The 13392-nt window shown below is 50.6% G+C and overlaps 1 protein-coding gene across 2 annotated transcripts in view; it reads right to left on the reverse strand.

Moving 5' to 3' along the window:
- Positions 1-13392, reverse strand: part of SIDT1 (SID1 transmembrane family member 1) — a 65505-nt gene that overhangs the window by 11594 nt on the left and 40519 nt on the right. For both annotated transcript variants that reach the window (XM_072138955.1, XM_072138954.1), the window contains exons 3-10: positions 6090-6211; positions 5128-5298; positions 4821-4866; positions 4619-4720; positions 3693-3776; positions 827-920; positions 602-673; positions 433-526 (exon numbers count right to left, since the gene is read on the reverse strand). In XM_072138955.1, coding sequence (XP_071995056.1) covers positions 433-526; positions 602-673; positions 827-920; positions 3693-3776; positions 4619-4720; positions 4821-4866; positions 5128-5298; positions 6090-6211 — 785 coding nt within the window. The remainder of the gene's footprint in view (positions 1-432; positions 527-601; positions 674-826; positions 921-3692; positions 3777-4618; positions 4721-4820; positions 4867-5127; positions 5299-6089; positions 6212-13392) is intronic.

Genomic DNA, 13392 nt, shown 5'->3' on the forward strand with positions numbered 1-13392 from the left:
TACTACACACAGTCACCACAAGGGGGAGCAGCGCTACTAATAACATGTACTACCCACAGTCACCACAAGGGGGAGCAGCGCTACTAATAACATGTACTACCCACAGTCACCACGAGGTGGAGCAGCGCTACTAATAACATGTACTACCCACAGTCACCACAAGGGGGAGCAGCGCTACTAATAACATGTACTACCCACAGTCACCACAAGGGGGAGCAGCGCTACTAATAACATGTACTACCCACAGTCACCACAAGGGGGAGCAGCACTAATAATAACATGTACTACCCACAGTCACCACAAGGGGGAGCAGTGCTACTAATAACATGTACTACCCACAGTCACCACAAGGGGGAGCAGCGCTACTAATAACATGTACTACCCACAGTCACCACGAGGTGGAGCAGCGCTTTAGAATTTTGGGGGTCCCACCTTAGATGGTGAATGAAGAACGCAAGGAAGGCCCCCAGGTAGAAGATGAGGAAGAAGAGGAGGCAGAGGAGGGAGGCGTGGAGGTAGACGGAACCTGGGGAGTAGGAATTAGACATGTGATTGTTGCTATGGTGACCACAGTATATGGGGGGACCCCGGGGGCACTCACTGCTGATGGACGGGGTGATGGTCACCTCCATGTGCTTCACCCGCTTCAGGTTCCAGGTTTGGTTACCCGTCCCTAAGTAAGAAGAGAGATATAATGTATAGGGGAGACCCTGTGGGGGCGCTGTCCGGTGCAGTCACAGCTCACCCCCAGAGCTGCAAGTCCCCTGCATTGTACTTAATGCAAACTATCAGTTCCTCTGTGTGACCAGCGGGGGGCGTCTCTTACCTATGGTGGAAACAGGGGCGGAGCCGCCGCATGCGTAATCCTCCGGTTTAATGACGAACACCGTGTAGAACTGACCGCGAGGGAAATCCTTCCTCTGTATGGGGGAGACAACATGTCACCAGGAGCTCAGGACCCCCAACAACCAAACATGACTTCCAACACCCTGCATGACCACTCAACGCCGGGCACAAACCCTCAACGCCCAACACGACCTCCCAACGCCCAACCCAACCTTCCAACGCCCAACACGACCTTCCAACGCCCAACACGACCTTCCAACGCCCAACACGACCTCCCAATGCCCGACACGACCTCCCAACACGACCTCCCAACGCCCAACACGACCTCCCAGTGCCCAACACGACCTCCCAACGCCCAACAAGACCTCCCAACGCCCAACACGACCTCCCAACGCCCAACACGACCTCCCAACACCCAACACGACCTCCCAACACCCAACACGACCTCCCAACACCCAACACGACCTCCCAACACCCAACACGACCTCCCAACACCCAACAAGACCTCCCAACACGACTTCCCAACTCCCAACACGACTTCCCAACTTCCAACACGACTTCCCAACTCCCAACATGACCTCCCAACGCCCAACATGACCTCCCAACGCCCAACATGACCTCCCAACGCCCAACACGACTTCCCAACGCCCAACAAGACCTCCCAATGCCCAACACGACTTCCCAATGCCCAACATGACCTCCCAACACCCAACAAGACCTCCCAACACAAACTCCCAACGCCCAACACGACTTCCCAACACCCAACAAGACCTCCCAACGACCAACACAACCTCCCAAATCCAGCACCGCCCAACATGACCACCTGACACCCAGCACAATATCCCTACGCCCAGCACGACCTCCCATCGCCCAACCCAACACCCAACACGACCTTCCAACGCCCAACACGACTTCCCAGTGCCCAACACGACCTCCCAACACCCAACAAGACCTCCCAACGCCCAACACGACCTCCCAACGCCCAACACGACCTCCCAACGCCCAACACGACCTCCCAACGCCCAACACGACCTCCCAACGCCCAACACGACCTCCCAACGCCCAACACGACCTCCCAACGCCCAACACGACCTCCCAACGCCCAACACGACCTCCCAACGCCCAACACGACTTCCCAGTTCCCAACACGACTTCCCAGTTCCCAACACGACTTCCCAGTTCCCAACACGACCTCCCAACGCCAAACACGACCTCCCAACGCCAAACACGACCTCCCAACGCCCAACACGACCTCCCAACGCCCAACACGACCTCCCAACGCCCAACACGACCTCCCAACGCCCAACACGACCTCCCAACGCCCAACACGACTTCCTAGTGCCCAACACGACCTCCCAACGCCCAACACGACTTCCCAGTTCCCAACACGACCTCCCAACGCCCAACACGACCTCCCAACACCCAACATGACCTCCCAACGCCCAACACGACCTCCCAACACCCAACAAGACCTCCCAACGCCCAACACGACTTCCCAGTGCACAACACGACCTCCCAACGCCCAACAAGACCTCCCAACGCCCAACAAGACCTCCCAACGCCCAACAAGACCTCCCAACGCCCAACAAGACCTCCCAGTGCCCAACAAGACCTCCCAGTGCCCAACACGACCTCCCAACGCCCAACACGACCTCCCAACGCCCAACAAGACCTCCCAACGCCCAACACGACCTCCCAACGCCCAACAATACCTCCCAACGCCCAACACGCCCTCCAAATGCCCAACACGACCGACCAACATCCAACACGACCTCCCAAGCCCAACACGACTTCCCAACGCCCAACATGACTTCCCAACGCCCACCAAGACCTCCCAACATGACCTCCCAACGCCCAACACGACTTACCAACGCCCAACAAGACCTCCCAACACCCAACAAGACCTCCCAACACAACTTCCCAACGCCCAACAAGACCTCCCAACAACCAACACAACCTCCCAAATCCAGCACAGCCTTCGACCGCCCAACATGACCACCTGACACCCAGCACAATATCCCTACGCCCAGCATGACCTCCCTTCGCCCAGCACGACCTCCCATCGCCCAGCACGGCACCCAACGCCCAGCATGACAACTAACGCCCAGCACAACCTCCCAACGTCCAGCACAGCCTTTCACCGCCCAGCTCGACCACCTAACGCCCAGCACAACCTCCCACCACTCGGAACAAACCCTTAACATCCAGCATGACCTGCCAATGCCCAGCGCGACCTCTCAACGCCCCCAGCACAATATCCCTACGCCCAGCGCGACCTGGTAAAGTCCTCCATTGCAAAGCCGGAGCCCCGCTGCCTGTCAAATGAGTGGACGGCCATCCTTAGACTAAACTGCCACAAAGAGGTGGGCCTCTCTCTCCTGCCGACGTTGGTCGGAAACCAAGCATGACCTCCCAAAGCCCAGCACAACAACCAATGCCCACCACGACCTGCTAACACCCAGCACAACTTCCAAATGTCCATTACAACCTCTCAACGCCCAGCACAATATCCACATGCCCAGCACGACCTCCCAACGCCCAGTATGACCCCCTTCAACACCCAGCATGATACCTCCAACATCTTGACAGACACCTGCAACACCCAGAAAGACCCCTCAAAATGCAGAATACCCTCCCAACACAGGCACAACCCCTTAACACCCAGCATGTCCCCTCCACACCGCAGGACTACAGCCACCTCCTGTGATCTAGGAGGGTGCAGTTAACATAGGGGCAGCCTGCTGGGGAGCACCCTCTTTTAAGGAGGGTATTCCTATTATTCAACTTCCTAATATGAACACAAGGATAACCCTTGGCATTAACCCCTTGCTGACTGGTGCCCCCACCTGGATGGTGATGGCTGCTTTCTTGGTCATAGACTGGTAGACGCCATTGAACTCCACGTTGTGGTCCAGATCATAGACGGGACACTGGGGAAGAGAGAGAGTGAGATGTGTCATGTGACCCTCCTGGGGGGGGGGGGGGCGGACACTAAGCTTAGGAGGCTTGCTGGGACTTGTAGTCCTATACATGATACAAATCATCCCTTGTTATCATTCCAGCCTGGAATAAGGCTCTGATTTGGGGGTCTCCTCTTCCCTTTGTAGATGAGCACTGATACAACATGGAAGACTGGAAATTAAAGGGGTTCTCAAAAATTACACATATGAAGGTAATATAAGAAGTACATGAATCATATACGGACCCTCTACGGTCTTGCACTTGACTGTAGTCTTGGGGACTGTGGCTTTCTTAAGGATCGGCTTGTTATGTCTTACAGTTAAGAGAATCCTGAGGAGACATCACCAATCAATCCTAGAAACAGTAACAGGGTGTATTCCCCGGGCCCCTGTAATAAAGATCCAGCCCCCAAATATTGGTTTTAGGGATCGATTCTGCAGACGATCACATTTTGTAGGATCGATTATTCATGTCTGGCCAGGACTGTGGTCAAATCCCATCTAAAATCAACAGACATAACCAATCAATCCTAAAAAAAAAGTCACAGCCCCTGAGAACACTGAAAGGTCATATTTCAGGACAATACCAGTCTATGATTTGTGCTTTCATTACTTCCCCTAGTTCGGGGAACCCCTTTAATTTTCATGTCCATAGAGCGATGGTTTTGTTCAGGTATCGGCATTCGCGGCCTGAATCTTTAATATCTCTTAAAGGGACAGTAACTTTATAGTCTCAGTTTACTCGGCTTTTACTATGCAAGCTATTGTCCCTGTTATCACTATTTTGGATTGTTCCAGGGGTGACGACTCACTGCAATATCCTGGACGGACACCACGGTGCAGGGGAAGGTCTCTGCGGACTTCACCTTGATGACGACAGAGTCCACCCCTTCTGGGAAGGAGTATAGGAAATACTGTGTGGGAGAGAAAGGGTTAAAGGCTGAGAACCTTTTATGCCAGTGTCACCCTCCCAAAAAGCAAACACGAGCAGCTGATAGCTGGTGCGGGGCGTACCTGGGGCTGCGAGGGCGAGGCGCTGAAATTCAAGGGAACGTCCGTCCTGAGAGAGAGAAAATACATACAAGGTTCATCAATTTATAGTTCATTAAAGCTCAGCATTCAGCTTTCCCACAGTCCTGAACAGCAGATTTGCTTAGTTAAGCAATCTCACCATCATGGCATTCAGTGGTCTAGGAAAGCTGGGGAACGCATTGCTACTTTTAAATATCGGACCCATGGGGTGACCCCCGTTTTCCCAGTTTTTAGTAGAACTTCACCCTTTATGTCATGAAACCAAAAGTAAAAGAAGAGAAACGCTCACTGCAGCTCAAAATCGGGCAGTCGCCTGACGATCAGCTCATACTGGACACTGGAGGGCGCCATGGAGGCGATGTCTATGTATAAGAATTGCTCTGAGGTCGGGGCCTGGCCCCTGGGGTCGGTGGGGCAGAGGGTCCGGCTCACGTCCTGGTAGGTGTACGTTCTTTGGTAGCTGGTAAAAAAAAGGAATAAAATTGGTAAAATGCATTTATATCCAGGATTGTAGCATGTGCACTGGAGGCGTGTCCTCACACTGCTGTGCTCCTTACTGTGCACACTGAGATGCTCCATAGACAGACAAGCAGCCGCCTCGGTGACTGTCCGGGTACACACCGCGCACTGCACCATCACCGGACGACATAGAAGTCAAACTATGCAAACAGATCATGGCCCCCATAACGTCAGAATGAGCCTTAAAGGAAACCTACCACTTCTGAAGGTAGGTATGAGATGCAAACACCGGGCACCAGCTCAGGGTGAGCTGGTGCCGGTGCTTAGTCTCGTTAGTGTTAAAACCGCGGTATCGCGGTTTTAACACTTTTTAAACTTTCTAGCAGAAACTGCTTCGGCGCTTCGTGCGCACGATCGTGCGCGCGCCTACATTGGAAATGCCGCAGGCGTTGCGCGCGCACGGTCGCGCGCAGCGCCGAAGCAGTTTCTACTATAAAGTTTAAAAAGTGTTAAAACCGCGATACCGCGGTTTTAACACTAACGAGACTAAGCACCGGCACCAGCTCACCCTGAGCTGGTGCCCGGTGTTTGCATCTCATACCTACCTTCAGAAGTGGTAGGTTTCCTTTAAGTGGCTGTGCACTAGTTCAATGCAGAGGGCACAGAGCACAGCAGTGGATGATCTATGCAGGCCATGATGTAGAACAAGGTACAGAATAATGAAGGTGATATGAGCAGAATAGTGCATGCAGCTCTGGATGTGACTAGAGTCACCATGCTGGCTGTACTTACTAGCCCCTAAAGGCGAGGGGCACCTGCCATGACAGGACTCCTTTCTGCTGGCGAACCACAAACAGGAGAGGGAACTCCAGGTCATCGGAATCCGAGCGAACGAAAACCCGCAGCGCATCCACCTGTGGGAGGAGCAAATGATTAGAGGGAGGAGTCAACTATTATATATATATATATATATATATATACATACAATGTGCAGAATATACAGTCATGTGACTTCAAGCCCCCCTACAACAGGGGACCTTCAAACATAAAGTTTTATAATGGCAATTTGCATATACTCCAGAATGTTATACAGAGGGATCAGCTTAACAGCAATTAAGTCAATGTTTGCCTAGAAAATGAACTTTTTCCCCAAAAACACATTTCCCCTTCATTGCAGGCGCCTTAGGCGGAGCAGCTGCCATGGTGTCAGTGATGTCTCCAGTAACACAGGTGCAGGGGCTGATGGGGACAGGACTGGGGACAATCTGTCAGGATTAAGTAACAATCACACCCCTGGACACTTTACAAGGAGGCTGGTGCTTGGCATCATTGTTTCTCTTCTGTTACCCATGGTTATCTCTAAAGAAACACGTGCAGTCATCATTGCACTGCTGTAGAGATCACAGAGCACAGCCGTGTGAGGAGACATCCCCTTATGCTGGGAAGTCTTATGATGTTCACTTTGGTCAGCTTGTCACTCAGCTTCGGGTCCCTGTACGGCTCTGTAGTATTTTCTTTCTGGAGACTGGGAAAGCTGGGTGACAATGAGTGTGATGCATGCTGGGGATTGGACTGTCATGGCTGCCGGGATCTGGTCTCTGTATTCCTGGTCCTGGATGTTGGATGCGCAGATAAACATCAATAAGCAGCCAAGTGGTTGCCGTGGTAACTCCGGGGGATGCTCGGATGTTCTTGGAGATTTATCCGTGTGCGCTCCTGTTGCCAGGCTGCCGTGGGAAGAGCAGGATGTCCGCAGCGCACCGTCTGTTAACCCTGCGTTATCTCTGCATTTGGCTGAAAACGTGTCAATCATGGGAAGATCTGAATTATTTAGACGGTGGAAACGACTGTGACCCAATTACTCATCGGATTTGAGCTAAATATCAGCACAAGAAATTAGTAACCGCGCGGCTGACACCACCGCAAACACGAAAATCACGTCCACTCTTCGCTTCTGCAGTGATCTGCACCCTCAGGCAATTTTAACATAAACCTTTCCCCTAAAGCTGCGCTCATGGCCCTGGTTTGGGTTGGGGCAGATGTTATCCCGTGGTCGCCCTCGGGGCCTACAGCGACATATCCTAATCATGTGTTTCTTGCAAGAGCCACCCACTACGACATGTATTCAAATATAAATACAACTAAGGCCGCGGTCACACGTACCGCTAGGCGTCCATTTATAATGTGACGCTAGCGTACAGGGGGACGGTCCTCACCCCAAACGCACACGCTTTTCCAGAGAAACGCATGCGATCGGCTTATCAATTGCATGTGTTTCACTGGAAACGCATGTGCATTTGGGCCGAGGACCGCCCCCCTGTGCGCTAGCGTCGCGTTTTGAACGTACGCCTAGCGGTACGTGTGACCGCGGCCTAAATAAAATCTCTTTTTCTGTGATCTGGTTCTTAGGACCTCACCACAAAATGTGGACAAGAAAGACTCTTAGAAAGTCTCCCCGTTTCCTTAACAAACAGCGTTCAGTTTTCATCTTTTCAACAAAGTTTCAGCTTGGTTGCTATGGGCAACAAGGATCAGAAAAAGAGAGAGGGCACTCCAAAAATTCTGGGGTCCTCGGAGTTTCCAGTCTAAAGTGCCCCATAAAGCAGGATTACTCATGGTGGGAGTAGTGGTAACTATGGTAACATGGTCACACACTACTAGGCCTCAAGCCTGTTCATAACAATCCACAGAAGAAAGTGAAGGAAAACCACAGCCACGACGCTTACATATCTAAGAACATCACAAAGTCACCACAGACGCCGCCAATAAACACCTGCAGCATAAACTAGGACTTTGTATTTTGTCCGTGTGAATGAGATTCGGTCAATTCTCATCCCCTTTGCTGCCCCTATAAACCCTTCCTGCCACAGTGTTTACATTATTATATGTGGTTTCACTAGCCCTAAATTGTATAGAGAAGGACTGTGTCACTTTAAGGTTTTTAAGGGCGTGGTCACACGGGACGTTTTGGCTGCGTTTGTAAACGCAGACCAAATCCCACTCACCGGGGCGGGCCGTGGCCCGATCACATCAACGTTTTTAGGGAAACACCTGCAATCGGGAACAAGCAGCGGGTGTTTTGCGTTACTTTAATGCAAAACACCCACGGCTCATTCCCCGCGTCGTGTGAATGTGCCCTAAGGGTGGGAGGTGTTAGAAGCTTTGGGGGCACGAGAGAGGCCTCTTTTCTTCTGCCCTCAGGACTGAGCGGTGAGAAGGCTCCCACCCCCCTGCCCTCAGGATATATTTCTTTACAGGTGTTTTTTCTCGTCATTCCGGTTTCTGGTTGTTTTTCTCTTTTACAGATGTCACAGCATTGGTGGATTTTTCACATGCCCGTAGGCGAAATGAAGGTACCCACATGATGTTTGCCGGCCAGCAGCCGCCAATTGGGTGAAGGGTTTTATCTCTGAAGAAGCGAGGGCGCTCGGATGGGCAGTTTTTTTTGTTACAATGGTTTTTGCACTTTATTATGTTTGTTAATTAATTATTTGTTTCTCTAAAAACGTCCCCGGGTCAAGAGCCTAAGTTTCCAGGATTTAGGGTGATGTCACACATGGCGTTTTTAGGCCGTTTATAGTTAGTGCGTTTATAGATCATAAAAACTGCATGCGTTAAAAAACGCATCAGTTTTTTAAAAACGTATGCATTTTTTGAAAATGCATGCGCTTTTGTCCGTTTTTAATTGCGCAAATTAGGAAAATCGGACAAAAACACATGCGCTTTCAAAAAAAAAAACGCCTAAAACCGCCATGTGTGACATACCCTGAGTGCACACAATGCGTTGCGTTTCTGGTACATTCCATTGGCCTCAGCCTTGATGACATGCTAAGGTTACATTGCGTTTTAGCAGATGCAGTGGAAACGCGATGTAACCTTAGCATGTGATCAAGGCTGAAGCCAGTGGAATGTGTCAAAAACGCAACGTGCGACGCAACGCATCGTGTTAAGAGGTAACATTAGAGAGGTATTGATGAGGCAAGGAGAACAAAATGCTTTTAAAGGGATTTTCCAGGCTAAGAATATTAATGACCCTTTCCATATGATCGTCATCAATGTGAGATTAGTGGGGGTCTAACACCTGGCACCCCCAAGGATCTACTGTTTGCAGGACCACGGCAGCGGACGGCTCTATAGACAGCCTGGCTGCTCAGCTCTGCAGAGGAGGGGCCCGGAGCACCGAGGGTTGTGGCCCCCACATCCTATTGATTAATTAAACCTGGTACAAAGATCGCAACAATTCACCCAGGGATCTCCGCAGAGGAGGTTCTGATTGTACCTGTTCTGCTTTGTCGTCTATATCATCTTTGTGTAAACTGCTAAAATCATGTTAATAAAAATTACTTGATTTGAAAAAAAAAAAGAGATCTCCACTGAACCCCTCAAAGTACACAGGACCCCTAAATCACACAGTAAATACAGGACCCATACAAGACTGAAGACTCCTCCTCCTCCTGCAGCTTGAAGCCCCTTTATGTCAGAACCCCAACTCTATAAACTCCAATAAGGCCCCTTTCACACTTGCGTTTTTCACGCGCGTTTTCTGCACGTGCTTTTGACGCGCAGAACTTGCATTGCACTCTGACACATTGGGGGTCATTTACTAAGGGCCCGATTCGCGTTTTCCCGACGTGTTACCCGAATATTTCCGATTTGCGCCGCTTGTACATGAATTGCCCCGGGTTTTTGGCGCACGCGATCGCATTGTGGCGCATCGGGGCCGGCATGCGCGCGACAGAAATGGGGGGGGCGTGGCCGAACGAAAACCCGACGTATTCGGAAAAACCGCCGCATTTAAAAACCGAAATGTGTCGCTTGGGGAGCGCTCACCTTCACCTTCTATGGGATGGTGCATTCCGGGGCGTTAAGATTATTTTCGGCGCTGCAGCGCCACCTGGTGGACGGCGGAGGAACTACCATCTTAAATCCCAGCCGGACCCGAATCCTGTGCAGAGAACGCGCCGCTGGATCGCGAATGGGCCGGGTAAGTAAATGTGCCCCATTGTAACCAATGGGTCTTTTCAGACTTGCATTCTTTTTCACGCACACACGCTCGTTTTTTTTAACGCGCGTTTAAATCTCGACATGCTCTACTTTTGCAAGTCACGCGCGTGAAAAACGCACCATGCAAGTCTATGGAGACGCATAAAAAACGCATCGCACTCTGAGGCACTTGCAAGTGCAATGCAAGTGCAATACAAGTGCAATGCCATAGGAAAGATAGAGGTCAGTCAAAAACGCGCGTAAAAAACTGAGACACTGAACAAACTCTGACTGAAAACTGATTGCACTCTGATGCAAAATGTGCGTTTTTCACTGACCAAACCCTGATCGCACCCTGATCAAACTCTGACGTGAAATGCAACGCGAGTGTGGAAGGGGCCTTACTGATTTGGTCTTTCCCGGTTTTGGAGGGCGATGAATACAGGACAATACGCTCCTCTTTAAGGCATCTGAGTATTTTCGGTTTGTTTCCTCTATAAGTGACGGCAGGAATAAACACGCGGCTCCTGAATGGCAGGAATTTCCTCGTCACTCATTGATCGTCTTATCTGAGGCTGCGGAGTTCCCTTTAATTGCTTCTTAACAAGTAAAGTGCCCAAAGATCAGACAGAGATTTCCTGAATGTAATGTGCTGGTATCGATCGCCCACATCTCTGCGCCAGCCCAGCACCAGGGAGGGCATTAAGCCATCAGTGCCAGCGAGCGGGGAGAAACCATCAGACAGCCCTGGGAACAAGAGCTTACACTCCACACATACAGGACTGGGCAAAGGAGCTTATACTCCAAAAACCCAGGACTGCAGCAGTGACTGGACGGTGTCACGGTGCTGGGAACAAGAGCTTACACTCCACACACCCAGATATTGGGAAGTACCGTAAATCAACAAAACTCTGGGGACAAGAGCTTACACTCCACACATCTAGAACTGGAGCAGTGAAGGGAACAAGAGCTTACACTCCATGCACCCAGGACTGAGAACCCAAAGCCATAACCCCAATGTAATCAAGTAATAAATCTGAATATTTTATAATTCGCCACTGATTCAGATTAATGGAAATGATGATCTGAAGTCTGTGATGAGCCTGATGTGATGCCTGCAGGGCAGTGACACTGATCAGCAGGGGGCAGCAGAGAGCCGTGTGGCTGTGCACATTACAGTGTTGCAGGGTGGAGTTGCCCTTTAACCATTTTAATTCAGGATTATTGGGAGCACAAATCGTATATCTCCGGATGTAGTTTGCCTGGTGATGATGTGGGGTACAACCACTATGGGGGTGCAGGGCACTGGGTGATGGTCTGTATCCAGGGCATAATGTCTGAACTTTGCCCCACAGCTCTGAGCACTGCCCTGCGCCAGGACACGTACAAGATCAATGATTAACCCAACACTGGAGGCGCCCAGAGCACAGACCGCGTCACCCAGCGGGCACCACCAGCAAGGCTAGGGACTGGGCAGAGCTGCCAGGGCCCAACCCAACAGGGGCGCCATTCACATCCCGCTAATACTGAATATCCCCCACACTGCTGATGGATATAATTGTATCCGCTCTACAGGAATCTTGTCTTTTGTTACAGTGTACAATGTATCAGTCTGGAGATGTAGCAATGTCTGGATTCAGGTCTCTCTTATCTAAGACCAGGAGTGAAATCTGCTCAATTCTGTGACACTGGTGATTTTGTTTGCGTTTAATACATACGTTTTTAAACAGCTGAATAAGAGATTTGTCTAATCACATTGTTGTCAACATTGCGTTTACAAAATGCATAAGTTAACACTTTGTTAAAAAATGTGTCTGTTAAAGCAATGTTGACAACAATGTGACCACAGCCTTAAAGGGATCTGTCAGCAGGTGTGACCAAACACATTGCAGCCAGTGTTATATAGTGTCCCTGGAGAGATGTGTAATCATACCTCACACTGCTGTGCTCTGTGCTCTCTGCAGCCAGGGTTATATAGTGTCCCTGGAGAGATGTGTAATCATACCTCACACTGCTGTGCTCTGTGCTCTCTGCAGCCAGTGTTATATATTGTCCCTGGAGAGATGTGTAATCAGACCTCACACTGCTGTGCTCTGTGCTCTCTGCAGCCAGTGTTATGTATTGTCCCTGGAGAGATGTGTAATCAGACCTCACACTGCTGTGCTCTGTGCTCTCTGCATCCAGTGTTATGTATTGTCCCTGGAGAGATGTGTAATCAGACCTCACACTGCTGTGCTCTGTGCTCTCTGCAGCCAGTGTTATGTATTGTCCCTGGAGAGATGTGTAATCAGACCTCACACTGCTGTGCTCTGTGCTCTCTGCAGCCAGTGTTATATATTGTCCCTGGAGAGATGTGTAATCAGACCTCACACTGCTGTGCTCTGTGCTCTCTGCAGCCAGTGTTATATATTGTCCCTGGAGAGATGTGTAATCAGACCTCACACTGCTGTGATATGTGCTCTCTGCAGCCAGTGCTATGTATTGTCCCTGGAGAGATGTGTAATCAGACCTCACACTGCTGTGCTCTGTGCTCTCTGCAGCCAGTGTTATGTAATGTCCCTGGAGAGATGTGTAATCAGACCTCACACTGCTGTGATCTCTGCTCTCCGCAGCTAGTGTTATGTATTGTCCCTGGAGAGATGTGTAGTCAGACCTCACACTGCTGTGCTCTCTGCTCTCTGCAGCCAGTGTTATGTATAGTCTCTGGAGAGATGTGTAATCAGACCTCACACTGCTGTGCTCTGTGCTCTCTGCAGCCAGTGTTATATATTGTCCCTGGAGAGATGTGTAATCAGACCTCACACTGCTGTGCTCTGTGCTCTCTGCAGCCAGTGTTATGTATTGTCCCTTGAGAGATGTGTAATCAGACCTCACACTGCTGTGCTCTGTGCTCTCTGCAGCCAGTGTTATGTATTGTCCCTGGAGAGATGTGTAATCAGACCTCACACTGCTGTGCTCTGTGCTCTCTGCAGCCAGTGTTATATATTGTCCCTGGAGAGATGTGCAATCAGACCTCACACTGCTGTGCTCTGTGCTCTCTGCAGCCAGTGTTATGTATTGTCCCTGGAGAGATGTGTAATCAGACCTCACACTGCTGTGCTCTGTGCTCTCT

The sequence above is a fragment of the Engystomops pustulosus genome, chromosome 2, assembly GCF_040894005.1.
Source record: "Engystomops pustulosus chromosome 2, aEngPut4.maternal, whole genome shotgun sequence".
Lineage (NCBI taxonomy): Eukaryota > Metazoa > Chordata > Amphibia > Anura > Leptodactylidae > Engystomops > Engystomops pustulosus.